The sequence below is a fragment of the Vipera ursinii genome (assembly GCF_947247035.1).
Source record: "Vipera ursinii genome assembly, contig: SUPER_Z_unloc_1, whole genome shotgun sequence".
Taxonomy (NCBI): Eukaryota; Metazoa; Chordata; class Lepidosauria; order Squamata; family Viperidae; genus Vipera; species Vipera ursinii.
Window position 1 is genome coordinate 710,656 of NW_028148449.1, and position 16,223 is coordinate 726,878.

Genomic DNA, 16,223 nt, shown 5'->3' on the forward strand with positions numbered 1-16,223 from the left:
GGCCCGGCTTCACTTTTGCATTGCTTCTCAAACGTTAAACCTTGTGATTTCTCCCGAGGTTGACTGGCGTGTGGCCAGCAGGGGAGGGTGGGGGCCATTGTCCAGTCTTTCCTTTCTCCTAATCATCTTGGCCCACCTTCGCCTTCGGTGACAGTTTTTGCAAAAAAAGGAGGTTCGCCACCCGCTTTATCTGTGGTTCTGCTTTGCTGTCCACTGCACTCCAGAGTTCACACAAGTCCCCTGCCTTTTGTACAAGCGCATTCTGGTGGGCTGGGGGCTGCTTTATAAGCCCTGTTCCTGCCCCCACCCACCCGCCCATCCAGCCCCGGGGAACATTGGCAGGGTGGCTGATTGCGAGTGGGACATTTCATCGTTTCTGCAATCCTGTCTTTGGGAACGGGGACGCCTTCCTTATTCCCAGTAACTCAGCTGCAAGAATACGGAGGCCGCGGTTAAAGGAAATCTGGCTGTTGGTATTGCGTGCACTCATCAAACAAAGGGTATGGAAGAAGGGGAACGGAACAACCCCAAAACGGGTTGTGTAGTAGGAAACAGGGTCCCTCCAAAAGGACTCAAATACCCAGACACCCAAGCGCCAAGTAGGAGGAACAAAGAGGGTGAATTAGAAATCCGAGCACAGGAAAGCAGACGGGATGTCGCTGCCATTACGGAAACTTGGCGGGGTGAAACCCATGAATGGAATATATAGCTGGAGGGATTAAATTTGTTTAAAAGTAATAATAATAATAATAATAATAATAATAATAATAATAATAATAATAATAATAATGTTGGAAGGGACCTTTGGAGGTCATCTAGTCCAACCCCCTGCTCAGGCAGGAAACCCTATACCATCTCAGACAAATGGTTGTCCAGTCTCTTCTTAAAAACTTGCAGTGTTGGAGCATTCATAACTTCTGGAGGCAGGTGGTTCTACTGATTAATTGTTCCAACTGACAGGAAATTTCTCCTTAGTTCTAGGTTGCTTCTCTCTTTGGTTAGTTTCCACCCGTTGTTTCTTCCATCTGGTGCTTTGGTGAACAACCTGGCCCCCTCTGCCTTGTGGCAGCCCCTCAGATACTGGAACACTGCTATCACGTCTCCCCTATTTCTTCTTTTCCTTAGACTAGCCAGACACAAATCTTCCTATGTTTTAGTCTCCAGGCCCCTGATCATCTTAGTTGCTCTTCTTTGAATTTTTTTTCCCAAACTGTCCACATCTTTTTTGTGGTATGGTTACCAAAATTAGGGACGTGGTGGCTCAGTGGGTTAGGACGCTGAGCTTGTCGATCAGAAGGTCGGCAGTTTGGCGGGTCGAATCCCGAGTGCCGCGTAACAGAGCGAGCGCCTGTTCCTCGTCCCAGCTTCTGCCAACCTAGCAGTTCGAAAGCACGTAAAAATGCAAGTAGAAAAATAGGGACTACTACGGTGGGAAGGTAACAGCGTTCCGTGCACCTTTGGCATCTAGTCATGCCGGCCACATGACCACGGAGACGTCCTCGGACAAGTGCTGGCTCTTCGGCTTTGAAATGGAGATGAGCACCGGCCCCTAGAGTCGGAAACGACTAGCACGCATGTGTGGGGGAACCTTTACCTTTACCAAAATTGGCTGCAGTATTCTAGCTGTGGTCTTTATACAGCGGTAATAGTACTACTCGTGATCTTGATTCTATGCCTCTGTTTATTATACAACCCAGAATTTTGAAGAACACTGGGCCTAGGACAGAATGTTCTGGTACCCCACTGCTTACTTCTGTCCATGTGGATGTAGTGCCATACTCGTTGAGTATGGTTTGTTAGCCAGTTACAGATCCATCTGGTAGTGATGTTGTCTATCCCACCTTGTCTTAGTTTATCAAGGAGTAGGTTGTGGTCTATTTTATCAAATGCCTTACTGAAGTCCTAATAATAATAATAATAATAATAATAATAATAATAATAATAATAATAATAATAATAATAATGAGGAGGAGGAGGAGGAGGAGAAGAAGAAGAAGAAGAAGAAGAAGAAGAAGAAGAAGAAGAAGAAGAAGAAGAAGAAGAAGAAGAAGAAGAAGAAGAAGAAGAAGAAGAAGTTGGAAGGGACCTTGGAGGTGATCTAGTCCAACCCCCTGCTCAGGCAGGAAACCCTATACCATTTCAGACAAATGGCTGGCCAGTCTCTTCTTAAAAACTTCCATTGTTGGAGCATTCACCATTTCTGGAGGCAGGTTGTTCCACTGGTTAGTTGTCCTCACTGTCAGGAAGTTTCTCCTTAGTTCTAGGTTGCTTCTCTCATTGACTAGTTTCCATCCGTTGCTTCTTGTCCTGCTTTCAGGTGCTTTGGAGAATAGCTTGACTGCCTCTTCTTTGGGGCAGCCCCTGAGATATTGGAACACTGCTATCATGTCACCCCTCACTCTTCTCTTCGTTAAACTACACATACCCAATTCCTGCAACCGTTCCCTATATGTTTTAGCCTCCACTCCCTTAATCATCTTTGTTGCTCTTCTTTGTACTCTTTCTAGAGTCTTGATATCTTTTTTACATCATGGTGACCAAAACTGGATGCAGTATTCCAGGTGTGGCCTTACCAAGGCATTTTAAAATGGTATTAGTACTTCATGTGATCTTGATTCTATCCTTCTGTTAATGCAGCCTAGCACTGCATTCCTCTGGTCCACTAATTTTGTCACCTGGTCAAAGAATGCAATAAGATTTCTCTGGCATGATCCGTTTTTGATAAACCCATGTTGGCTTTTGATAATGATTTTGTTTGCCTCTAGATGTTCGCTGATTCGTTGCTTGATTAGCTTTTCCAAGATCTTCCTAGATATTGAGGTCAGGCTGATAGGTCTGTAGTTTCCTGGATCCATTTTTTCCCCTTTTTTGAAGATGGGAACTACATCAGCTCTTTTCCAGCCCTCTGGTAGTTCCCCAGTGCTCAAGTGTGACATAATATATCACATTTTTGGATAGGGAAACTATTAGTAGATGGGAAGATAATATATCACATTTTTGGATAGGGAAACCTAGTAGATGGTAGGTATGCAGTAAACATAATATATCACATTTTTAATAGGGAAACTATTAGTAGATGGTGGGTATGCAGGGAGCATATATCTTATTTTTGATAGGGAAACTATTAGTAGATGGTGGATATGCAGGAAGCATAATATATTGCATTTTTTGATAGGGAAACTATTAGTAGATGGTGGGTATGCAGGGAACATAATATATCACATTTTTGGATAGGGAAACTTTAATAGTAGATGGTGTGCAGGGAACATATCACATTCTCTCATCAAATATGGAGTTTATACTGGTGATAGTATAAAGTTCAGATATGCTGGCTGGGAAATTCCACAAGTCTTAAAGTAGCCACATTTGGAGACCCTGGTTTAGCAAAAAGCGAATGTCAATGCTCTTGAAAATGGTTGTAACTCATCCTGAAAAACACAAAAGGACTCGCAACTACAGAAACATTTACCAATCAGCATATGAAGTGCCTTTATTAATACAGGTGCCAAGGAGAACCTGTCATTAGGGTAGATAACATGTATCAAACTGCCAGCTCGCGGGCTGGTTGCATCATGTGGAGGCCGTGCCCACCCCAGTTCAGGCAATGCGGAAAAAGTCACGATACGTCGTGACACATCACGTGACGGGGCGACTATGACACCCGTGCAATAGATCTTACCAGGAAATTGGTGTTACATGTTACATGTGTTACATGTTTTACACACGTTTAGTAAGTTACTGTCAAAAGGGTAAAGTTTATTCGTGTACTCGTTTGTCCTTTTCTTTTAAATCAAGCCATTTCCATGGGGAAATTACAATGTGGGCAGCCAGAACCCCTCCTACCCTATGATGTATTTCCTCTCCCCTCCCATTTTCTGGGATAGACTTCCTCCTTCTTCATCCCTGGAGATGTTCATTCTCCATTACCGGCAGACATGTGAAAACCAGCAGACATGTGCTCCAGATCCACGTGCAGACGCTGGGAGTTATTACCATCTTCTGACCTTGGAAATACTGTTCAAACCATCTTAATGCACCCCACCTGTTGTATTCTACTCTACATGCAATAAAGGTATTTTTAGATGATAAAGGGTGTTTCCACGAGTTCAGCTACCTGGAGAGAGAGCTGTTAACAGTAATGGCATTTGCTTATATAGACCATAGAAGTCTTAACAAGGGATTAATTACAGTACAAAGGCTTTGATCCAGAATAGTCAGAAGATGGTAATAACTCCCAACGTCTGCATGTGGATCTGGAGCACATGTCTGCTGGTTATCACATGTCTGCTGATAATGGAGAATGAACATCTCCAGGGATGAAGAAGGAGGAAGTCCATCCCAGAAAAGGGGAGGGAAGAGGAAATACATTATAGGGTAGGAGGGGTTCTGTCTGCCCACATTGTAATTTCCCCAAAACGGCCACGTGGTGGCAGCACACATAAGCACACACACACACACACACACACACACACACACACACACACACACACACACACACAAATCTCCCCGTGGAGTCATTGAGAATTCACACCAGCAGATCATCCATCATTCAAACTGTGTTCGGAGACGGGAAGCTCACTCTGAGCACTACAAACCACTCAAAGGAAAGCTGCATTTCTCACACCAATGTTGAGATTTTGCACCACAATTTTAGCAGGGTGCTGGGCTCGGCTCTATTATTTGTGCAGCTGCGGAGAAGGCTTGTGCCATCCCACTGCCTCTTCCCCCCACACACACACACACACAATGCAGAATCCAAGTCCCTTCCGGGGGGTCTATTCTCCAGCTCCCCAATCTGCTTGGTCTTGAGATCGGTCAAGGGGTCCCAAGGCCTGGAGACAGGGAAGGAACTAGGGAGATGCTGGGCTGTGAAGGGAACTGTGGCCCTTGCGGCATCCCACCAGTCCCCTTCTGCCCTCCCCAGATGTGTCAAGTTCACTGCAATCAGGGCACGTACACAACAAGCCACTCACTCCCAACGTATCTTCTGCTCCCTCCCAAAACTTTGCAAAGAACTCAAGATAACTGGACAGCAAGAATGATCACAATTACTACCACAACGCAAAATGACCCAATCCATCCCCAAGTCTCTCTGGAATACCCCTTCGACACCCGTTCACAGTCCTTGCGGTCCTTTACAAATATCCTAACAGGCTTTTTCCATATGTTGGGCTTCACGTACAGCCGGTTGACGTAATATGACCCATGATTCTCAGAAATGACTCTCTCCACCATCTCCATCAGCTCTGAGACCTGCCTCTCCCGCTCGGCTCCGGTGGCCTTGTTGTTGAAGCCGCAGAAGCGGTTCCCGCACTGCCGGATCAGGCCCTGCAGATTCCGGTTGTCGGAGTTTTGGACATACTCCTGCAGGGAGCCCCCTCCCAAATCTTCCAGGTAGGTGAAGAGCACAATTGTGTGCTTGGCGGACTTGGCCCCAAAGATATTCCAAACCCGCTTTGCAGCAGCCACATCTTCAGCAGTGAATCGCCCCACCTGGGTCACAAAGATCAGGGCATGGGGACCAGGCCGGGAGAGTTCGACGCAAGCCCCGATCTCACTTTTCACCATCCCACTGTAGCTTTCAGAATCGCAAATGGCTGGGGTGTCGACCACGGAGATCTTCTTGTCCTGCCATCTTCCTTCACCCCTTTGGCAGCTCAGGGTGGTGGCTGTTGCCCCCAGGAGGGACTCGAACTCTCTCCGGCCGAGGATGGTGTTGCCTGTGGCGCTCTTCCCGCCTCCAGTTTTTCCCACCAGGATCAGCCGGAGTTCGGTGTCCTCCCCTGCGAGTTTAGAAGACAGGGTTACACAAAGGAATTGAGACATTTCCCACGTTACAAGGAAGAACCGTGTGGCCGCGATCCAACATTTCAGGTGTCACTGACCAGGCTGGAAAGGGAGACAGTTTTGGAAAAGAGTCACCCCTGCCCCGAAGTGCTTCAGGGATGTTTTTTGGTGAATCTCCCAGAGTCGTTAAAATGGGATACTCCACCGTACAGATTATCTCTACGTGCCGATCCCACTTTAGCAAAACTCCGCTGATAAAACAATGAAGCTCTTGAGTCAGGAAATTACCCTCAGTTTTCAGAGGACAGCCTGGGTCCCAGCAGCCCCCCACCCCACACCTGAGGTCTGAATATGGCCACTGCATCCAGCCCCTACCAGCAAAAGCTGGGTCCAATCGAGCAGATTGACCCAGAAGAGACTCAGGGCTGCTGGCAGAGAGCTGCGGGAGGATGCCTGACCCACTGGGCTGTGGGGGGGGGGGTCAGGATGCAGAGGTAGGCTGGGCCAAACAGGACTGACCCTCCTGCCTCCCCCACCCCAAAGCTTGCAAACCGGCTTCCAACTTGGTTTTTTTCAGACAGTGCGATTAAACCTGCCGGGAGGACGATCCAGGCGGAGTCGAGGAAATTCTGACTGCCAGGGGTGGACCCAAGGGGTTTGCTGAAATGGGTCTTGAGGGCCATCCCCCACCCACATGAGTGCCCCATGGAAGCCCCTTCCTCCTGCCTGCCTGTTTCTCCCACCCCACCGGTGAGACTACTGCCTTCCACGGCGAACCTGCCTTTTCCCTGTCCGAGGTGGGTCTCAGAGCTGAAAGGCCAGCAGGCACTGTGGGAGGAGGCCCATCCGTGGGCAAGAGAGCCCCTGACGGAGGGAGGCAGCTGTGCTCAGGAGTGGGGAGGGGGTGTCCGCCGAGGGGGCCAAGGCACTCTTCCTCTACGCCAGCCAGTGAGGCTCTGGCTGTTTGCTATGGGGAAGAGACCAATCCAGCGCAGCTCTTCCTCTGAGCTGGCATCAGCTCGCCGTCCCAAGTGGCTGCCGAGTTTTCCCCCGCCACCACCCCAAAATGCCAGTCGTGGCCTCCTCGCTTACCCAGCATGGCCTCCTCATCTGAGGCTCCCTGGAAGAGTGGAAAGAGAAACACGGGTCAGACCTGTCCAGCGGGCTAGAGAGAGCCAGCTGCCCCCACCCCACCCCCATTCAGAAACCTCAGCCTGGTCCCCCACCCCCATTCAAGGCTGCTCTGGAGCATTCCCCCCCCCCACAGCTAAGGTGTTGGGGTGGGTCTGAGATGCTGTGAAGGGTCCCGGGAAGGGAAGAAAGGAGGGAGAGGCAGGCAGGTGGAGGAGAAAAGGGGGAAGTACAGGTGGGGGACCCCCCCTTTATTTGGGGAGGCGTTACATGCTTGAGCATGCTGGGCTGGAGCATGACGGGGGGGAGTGGGGGCTGGATGCTTTTTTCCAGGACCCAAATTCTGCGCCGCATTGAGCAGAGGGTCTCCCCTTTCCCACCCCCCTTTCAAGATCCCCCCTTCCCAGACCTACCTGTAATGTCGACTGCCGGTTCATTCCTGGCTGCTGAAGCTCGCAAAGGGATTAAGTCTCCCCGGGACTGTGGGGAAGGAGAGAGAAGATTGGGGGGTGGGGGGGAGAGATCCTTTTTTTTTTTTGAGGCGAGGGAGGGCCCGGGGCAGCTCCGACCCCTTTTTGGGTGGGGGGGAGGAAACGGGGGCACTGCCCCTCCCCTCCCGCCTTTCCCAGCGATGCCTCTGGGGCCGCCTTGCACAGAAAGAGGTGCCCATTTCTCTTGCTAGTCTGGAGGGGGGGTCTCTTCGGACCCACGAGGATCACCGCCCCGCCCCCCCAAGAGGTGCCCTTCCAGCCTCTTCAACGTCTCCGAGAAGGAAAACAGAAGGGGGACCCCCCGACTCGCCTGGGAAGAGTGCACCCCTGGTGCGCAAATAATACTAATACTAAATAATAATAATTTTGGTGGGGTGAAAGCCATGAATGGAATATACAGCTGGGGATTTAATTTGTTTCATAATAATAACAACAATAATACTAAATAATAATATGGTGGGGTGAAAGCCACAAATGGAATATACAGCTGGGGATTTAATTTGTTTCATAATAATAACAACAACAATACTAAATAATAATATGGTGGAGTGAAAGCCACGAATGGAATATACAGCTGGGGATTTAATTTGTTTCATAATAATAACAATAATAATACTAAATAATAATATGGTGGAGTGAAAGCCACGAATGGAATATACAGCTGGGGATTTAATTTGTTTAAAAGTAATAATAATAATAATAATAATAATAATAATAATAATAATAATAATAATAATAATAATAAATAATATGGTGGAGTGAAAGTCACGAATGGAATATACAGCTGGGGATTTAATTTGTATAATAATAATAATAATAATAATAATAATAATAATAATAATAATAATAATAATAATAATAATACGGTGGGGTGAAAGCCAGGAATGGAATAGACAGCTGGGGATTTGCTTACAAGTAATAATTATAATCATAATAAATAAGTTGGAAGGGAACTTGGAGGTCATCTAGTCCAACCCCGGGAGGCTTTTTTTCCCCCCTCCCCTTGGGATTCCTTGGCATTCGAGGAGAGCCGGGGAGCGGCCGCGTCTGCCGGCTGTTCCCCCCCCCCCGCCTCCCCCTGGGCGGACCCCTCCTCCACCCCCCCTCCTGACGTGCGCTGCGGCGGAAGGACCCCCGGAGCCTCCCTTCCCCACCCTCCCTCCCTCCCGACTTACGCTGCTGCTGCTGCGGAGAAACCTGCGCGCGATCCCCGTCTCGCTCTGGATCTCCCTGCGCCTCGCAGGATCAGCCGCTTACTGCGGCTGTGGAGCCGCCCCGGCTATCTTTCCCCAACCCCACCCACCCACCCCCGGGCGGGCCGGAGAGGGGGGGGAGGGCACGTCCTGGGCCCGCCCCTCCCTCTCTCCTTCCCTCCCCAGAAAGAGGGGGGAAAGTGAAAGTGCCATTCACTTTCTACCTCACCTTCCTAAACCCCCCCTCGTTTTCTTTCCCCCCCCCGCCCGGCCGCCTTAGGGGTTGCAGTGGGACAGTTGCACCCCCCCACACTCATCACAAGGGGAGCCTTGTGGATCGATGCGGCTGCCAATCTCTCCCCCTCCTGCCTGGCATTCAGGTTGGGAGTGGAAATCCGGGGGGGGGGGTGCACTTCGGGGCACCTCGAAATAATAGACCAAACCTGGTGGGTGGGTGGGGTGTCCCTTGGAGGCTGTTTCTGCTGCGCCTGTTCCCCCCCCCCAAAACCTTCCGGCCTCGACGGCACCCGGCCCTCTCGGATTTCAACTTTGCCCGGGTTCGTTCTTCCTCCTTTGCACGTGGGTGGTTGGAGTCATTTTTGGGGGGAAGGGACCCTGTGTTCTGCTACGCAACCTGGCGTGCGTCTTGACTTCCTTTCTCCTTTGTTTCATCCCACAATACCCAAACCCAGAGTCTTTTCTTTTTAACAGCGGCCTCGATATATCCTTTCGGCTCGATTGACGGGAGATTGATCTCGGCAGTGCTTTTTTTGTCACAGAAAAAGGTGCCGGAACTCACACCTGTCCTACAACCCGCCTTGCCTACCCTACAAGGTTCCATCCAAAAAAGGTGCTGGAACTCACACCTGTCATACAACCCGCCTTGCCTACCCTACAAGGTTCCATCCAAAAAAGGTGCCGGAACTCACACATGTCATACAACCCGCCTTGCCTACCCTACAAGGTTCCATCCAAAAAAGGTGCCGGAACTCACACATGTCATACAACCCGCCGTGCCTACCCTACAAGGTTCCATCCCAAAAAGGTGCCGGAACGCCATTCTCAGCGTTCTGTGAGAAAAAAAGCCCTGGATCTCGGACAGGAGAACCTCCTCGTTCCCACAGCCAAGATCGGAGGGACAGAAAAGACGACACCTCAGACTCACAACCAGCCACCCTGGCAGTGTTTCCTGATGCTGGATGGGGAGGGGGAGAGGGAGGGGGGAGCAGACCGGGGCCTCTAAACCAGCCCCCCCCCCATATCCCAGCCCAAATGAATTCTGGACAGCCGGAGGGAAAGAATCGATAAAGCAAGGAGCAGATCGTCTGCACAAAACCGTCACACAACCAGCCACACCGACAATGTTTCCTGATACTGGATGGGGGGTGGGAGACGGGGAAGGGGGAGCAGACCGGGGCCTGTAAACCAGCCCCCCCCCAATATCCCAGCCCAAATGAATTCTGGACAGCCGGAGGGAAAGAATCGATAAAGCAAGGAGCAGATCGTCTGCACAAAAACCGTCACGCCAGGCCGAGGCGGGCGAAGATTGTGAAAGACCAAAGGGCAGGCCGGAACGTGACCCCGAGGCCCTGGGACGACAACCACCTTCCCTCCCGCCAATCAGCTCGGGAGAAATGGCAAGGTTTCATCTCTCGATGAAGCTACAAAGGGGAAATCAAGGAACAGGTGGAGGAGAGACAGGCCTTGCCCCTGGCTGGGCCCGGATAAAGTCCCAGGTGCGCCTGCATGTGATGGCCCTGTTTGTGCCTGCAATCCCATCAGCGGCTCACCTGAAGTTTCACCCTTCCCCGCCTTCGGGGAGGGGGGGAGAGGCTCCAGAGCTCTTCTAGGGCTGGCGGACCACAGCGGGGGGGCTGGGACCCCTCCCTCCCCTGGTGGCCACCCGCCGATCAGTTCGGGAGAAATGGCAAGGTTTAATCTTCGATAAGCGACAAAAGTGGAACCGGGCATCCGATAACAGGTTGTGAAAAACAAAGGAAAGGCTGGACCGTGACCCCGGGCCCTGGGGCCCTTCCCTCTTCTCTTGGCCACACGCCAGTCAACTTCAGAGAAATCACAAGGTTTCGCCTTTGAGAAGCTAGAAAAGTGAAACCGGGCGACAGATGACAGGTGGAGAGAGACACACCTTGTAGGTGGAGAGACACACACCTTGTCCCTGGCCGAGCCTGACACTTGCATTTTATGGCCCTGTTTAGACCCGGGATCCATCAGCGGCTCACCTGAAGGTCCACCGTTCCCCACCTTTGAGGGGGGGGCTCTACAGCTCTTCTAGGGAAGGGTGGGGGCTCACCTGTTTACGAAGGTTCCCTGTTTCCAGCCTTCTGGGGTGGGGTGGGGGGTCCAGGAGCTCTTCCAGGGCTGGCGGGACTGCCTGGGACCTGGATTCGCACTCGGTCCATGGATTCCTTCCTCCCTGTTCGGTTATCCCACCCCCACCCCCGTGGAATATGACTTAGGGCAGATTGGGGGTGGGGGTGGAATAAGGGCATCCGGAAGGGCCTAAAGGGGGTGGACGGCGGGCTGCAGCCAGGTCGGCCTTGGGAAGGAAACCTTTTGATCTGAGGAAGGACACAAGGCGGGGGGGGGGCAGCAAGGCCAAGGAGTCCGCCAGGCAATTGGGAGAACGGCATGTGGGGGGAGGGGCAGAGGCAGAGCAGAAGGGGAGGGGCAGGACGGGGGGTCTGAGCAAGGAGGTCAGGCCGGTCCTGGCTGAGGACTCAGCCGTGGGGGGAACGGCTCCAAGTGGGGACAAGAAACAATCGTCACCAACTTGAACAATGGACCCTATCCAACAAAAATGAGTTTCAATGTGGAGAAAAGCAAAATCTGTTCTGTTCCTTTCCTTATTCTGTTCTGTCCTATCCCATCCCATCCCATCCCATATTCTGTTCTGTTGTGTTCTATTTTGCTCTGTCCCATCCTATATTCTATTCTATTCTGTTCTATTCTTTTCCTTATTCTATTGTATTCTATTCTGTTCTGTTCTATCCTATCCCATTCCATCCTATCTTATTCTATCCCGTCCTGTCCCGTCCTATATTCTATTCTGTTCTGTTCCTTTCCCTATTCTATTCTGTCCCATCCTATATTCTATTCTGTTCTGCTCTGTTCTGTTCTGTCCCATTTCATCCCATCCTATTCCATCCCATCTCGTCCCATCCTATATTCTGTTCTGTTCTGTTCCTTTCCCTATTCTGTTCTGTTCTGTTCTATTCTATCCCATCCTATATTCTATTCTGTTCTATTCTATTCCTATCCCATTCCATCCCATCCTATTCTATGCCGTCCTGTCCTATATTCTATTCTATTCTGTTCTGTTCTGTTCCTTTCCCTATTCTATTCTATTCTATTCTATTCTATTCTATTCTATTCTATTCTATTCTATTCTATTCTATTCTATTCTATTCTGTTCCATCCTATATTCTATTCTGTTCTGCTCTGTTCTGTTCTATCCCATTCCATCCCATCCTATTCTATCCTGTCCCGTCCCGTCCTATGTTCTGTTCTGTCCTGTTCCTTTCCCCATTCTATTTTATTCTGTCCCATCCTATGTTCTGTTCTATTCTGTTCTATCCCATTCCATTCCATCCCATCCTATTCTATTCCGTCCCATCCTATATTCTATTCTGTTCTGTTCTGTTCCTTTCCCTATTCTATTCTGTTCTGTTCTATTCTATTCTATTCTATTCTATTCTATTCTATTCTATTCTATTCTATTCTATTCTATTCTATTCTATTCTATTCTATTCTATTCCATCCTATATTCTATTCTGTTCTGCTCTGTTCTGTTCTATCCCATTCCATCCCATCCTATTCTATCCTGTCCCGTCCCGTCCTATATTCTGTTCTGTTCTGTTCCTTTTCCTATTCTATTCTATTCTGTCCCATCCTATATTCTGTTCTGTTCTGTTCTATCCCCAGGGCTTTTTTTCTCATAGAACGCTCAGAACGGAGTTCCGGCACCTTTTTTGGATGGAACCTTGTACGGTAGGCAAGGCGGGTTGTATGACATGTGTGAGTTCCAGCACCTTTTTCTTTTACAAAAAAAGCACTGTCTATCCCATTCCATCCCATCCTATTCTATCCCGTCCCATCCTATGTTCTGTTCTGTCCTGTTCCTTTCCCCATTCTATTTTATTCTGTCCCATCCTATGTTCTGTTCTATTCTGTTCTATCCCATTCCATTCCATCCCATCCTATTCTATTCCGTCCCATCCTATATTCTATTCTGTTCTGTTCTGTTCCTTTCCCTATTCTATTCTATTGTATTCTATTCTATTCTATTCTATTCTATTCTATTCTATTCTATTCCATTCCATTCCATTCCGTCCTGTCCTGTATTCTGTTCTGTTCTGTTCTATTCTATTCTATTCTATCCCATCCCAACCCATTTTATAATCTATTCTATTCTGTTCTGTTCCTTTCCTTATTCTATTCTATTCTGTTCTGTTTCTTTCCCTATTCTGTTCTGTTCTGTTCTGTTCCTTTCCCTATTCTATTCTATTCTATTCTATTCTATTCTATTCTATTCCATTCCATTCCATTCCATTCCATTCCATCCTGTCCTTTCCTGTCCCGTCCCATCCTATATTCTGTTCTGTTCTGTTCTGTTCTGTTCTGTTCTATCCCATCCCAACCCATTCTATAATCTATTCTATTCTGTAGTGTTCCGTTCTGTTCTATTTTATTCCTTTCCTTATTCTCTTCTCTTCTATCCTATCCTATCCCATCCCATCCTATATTCTATTCTGTTCTGTTCTGTTCTGTTCTGTATTCTGTTCTGTTCTGTTCTACTCTATTCTAATTTTCTCTCTCATTCTCTCTATGCTTCTTACTATAGAAAACTTCTCCTTGGGCAGGGGGCTGAACTAGAAGACCTCCAAGGTCCCTTTCAGCTCTATTCTGTTCTGTTCTGTTCTGTTCTGTTCTGTTCTGTTCTGTTCTACTCCACTCCATTCCATTCTATCTGAGGAGGGGGATTCAATCCTGACCCCCTCCGAGACACACACACACACACACCAGAGGGGGTGAAAGGGACAGCTCCAGGAATCTCACTAATTTGGGGGGGGCAAGGAGACTCCGCCCACCCCGAGAGCCCCGCCCACCCCGCGGAAGACGACTTTTTGCCCGGCCCTTCGCGGTGGAGCAGAAGCGACTCCGAGCGCCTCGGTGCAAGCCAGGAGACCGGCGGAGGCGGCCAGTCCCATCCACTCCTCCAACAGCTGCCTGCCGGAGGAGGGTCTCAGGTTGGTGTCCCCCTCCCTCCACCACCACCCCGTCCGCCCCTCCCCTCGTCTCCGGGGTTAGAAAAAACGGGGAGGGGGCGGCCCGCGATCCCCCACCCTCCCGTAGGCTGGAGGAGGGTCGGAGGGGAGGGGTACATGCGGAAAGGGCCGAGTATGGCGTGTGGGGAGGGGGGGCTGCCTTTAAGAAAAGCCTTAGGGCTTCGGGTCCGGCGGGGGGGGGGCTGAGGAACGACCCCTTTCCACTCAAGGCCGCCCCTCCCGATCCCTCCCCACCCAGCCGCGATTTCGGAAAACGAGCTTCGGACGTGGTATCCCGAGAGTTGGGACGGCGGAGGTCATCTAGTCCGACCCCCGGGCGACGAGCGGAAGAGACCCTGACAGAATGGGAGGGTAACAGAGTTGGAAGGGCCCTCGGAGGTCATCTAGTCCAACCCCCTGCTCAGGCAGGGGACCCAGGCAGAATCATGCCATCGCAGATTCGGAAGAATAGAATAGAATAGAATAGAATAGAATAGAATAGAAAAAATGGAATAGGAGAATAGAATGGAATAGAACACAGAATATAAAATAGAATAGAGTAGAACAAAATAAAAATAAGCATAGAATAGAATAGAAATAATAGAATAGAAAAAATGGAATAGAATTAATAGAATAGAAATAAGCATAGAATAGAATAGAATAGAATAGAAAAAACGGAATAGGAGAATAGAATGGAATAGAACACAGAATATAAAATAGAATAGAACAGAATAAAAATAAGCATAGAATAGAATAGAAATAATAGAATAGAAAAAATGGAATAGAATTAATAGAATAGAAATTAGAATAGAATAGAATAGAATTAATAGAATAGAAATAAGAATAGAATAGAATAGAATAGAATAGAATTAATAGAATAGAAATAAGAATAGAATAGAATAGAATAGAATAGAATAGAATAGAATAGAATAGAATAGAATAGAATCTGGAAGGGACCTTGGAGGTCGTCTAGTCCAGCCCTCTGCTCAAGCAGGAGAACCAATAGATTGGGTGAAAGCAGGCTTCATAGCCGTAACTGTGATGGGGATCTCGGAGTCTTAGCAGACAATCAGTACAATAGGAGCAAACCATGTGCGGGTGGCAGCAATCCTGAGCTGCATCGAGAGAGGGATTCAACCAAGATCGGGTGAGGCACTAACACCACTCTATAAAGCCTTAGTAAGACTACACCTGGAACACTGCAGCCAGTTTTGGTCTCCCCGCTATAAAAACAAAAAAAGACGTTGAGACTCTAGAAAAAGTGCAGAGAAGAGCAACAAGGATGATCAGGGGACTGGAGGCTGAAACGGAGGAGGAAGAAGAACAGTTGGGCATGGCTAGTCTAGAGAAGAGAAGGATCAGGGGGGACCTGATAGCCGACTTTCAATATATTTGAGGGGCTGTCACGGAGAGTGAGCGCCTGTTCCCCGTCCCAGCTCCTGCCAACCTAGCAGTTCGAAAGCACGTAAAAATGCAAGTAGAAAAATAGGGACCGCTCCGGTGGGAAGGTAAGAGCGCTCCGTGCGCCTTTGGCGTCTAGTCATGCCAGCCACGTGACCACGGAGACGTCCTCGGACAAGCGCTGGCTCTTCGGCTTTGAAACGGAGATGAGCACCGGCCCCTAGAGTCGGAAACGACTAGCACGCACGTATGTGCGGGGGAACCTTTACCTTTACACGGAGAGGAGAGGGTCCCACCTATTTTCCAAAGCTCCGGAAGTCAAGACGAGGAATAAGGGATGGAAACCGATCGAGGAGAGATTCGACCTAGAAATAAGGAGAGATTTTCTGACTGTGAGGACAGTCAATCGATGTTGCCTTAACAGATGTTGTGGGGGCTTCACAATCCCTGGAAGCTTTCAAGAAGAGACTGGACAGCCATTCTATCAGAAATGGTGTAGGATCTCCTGCTTGAGGGAGGGGGAGGGTTGGACTAGAAGACCTCCGAGGTCCCTTCCAACTCTGCCCTTCTATGATGCTGCAAAGGTCTGCTGCTTGTGCAGGGGGCCGGACTAGGAGACCTCCGAGGTCCCTTCCAACTCTGCCCTTCTATGATTTATTTATTTATTTATTTATTTATTTATTTATTTATTTATTATTGGGACTTATATCCCGCCCTATCTCCCGAAGGACTCAGGGCGGCTAACAACAATAACATACAATAAATACAGAAATGATACAATAAATGATGCTGCAAAGGCCTGCTGCTTGAGCAGGGGGTTAGACTAGATGACCTCCGAGGTCCCTTCCAGCTTTATTCTGATTGATTGGTTGAGGTGGGCTGGAACTGCAGCCGGATCGGCTGAAGCATCCCGTTTGGAGATCAGTGCCCACCTT

At 49.1% G+C, this 16,223-nt stretch overlaps 1 protein-coding gene and 1 long non-coding RNA gene across 2 annotated transcripts in view; both read right to left on the minus strand.

Annotated features, from left to right (window-relative positions):
• The window catches only part of LOC310650467, a 376,544-nt gene that overhangs the window by 299,628 nt on the left and 60,693 nt on the right, over positions 1–16,223 (minus strand). The gene's annotated exons all lie outside the window — the stretch shown is intronic.
• On the minus strand, positions 5,017–5,826 carry LOC310650481 (GTPase IMAP family member 1-like; the record flags this gene model as incomplete). The annotated part of the gene is made up of 1 exon (XM_083380030.1): positions 5,017–5,826. One exon carries the CDS (start codon positions 5,824–5,826, stop codon positions 5,017–5,019), a length of 810 nt encoding a protein of 269 aa, XP_083236156.1.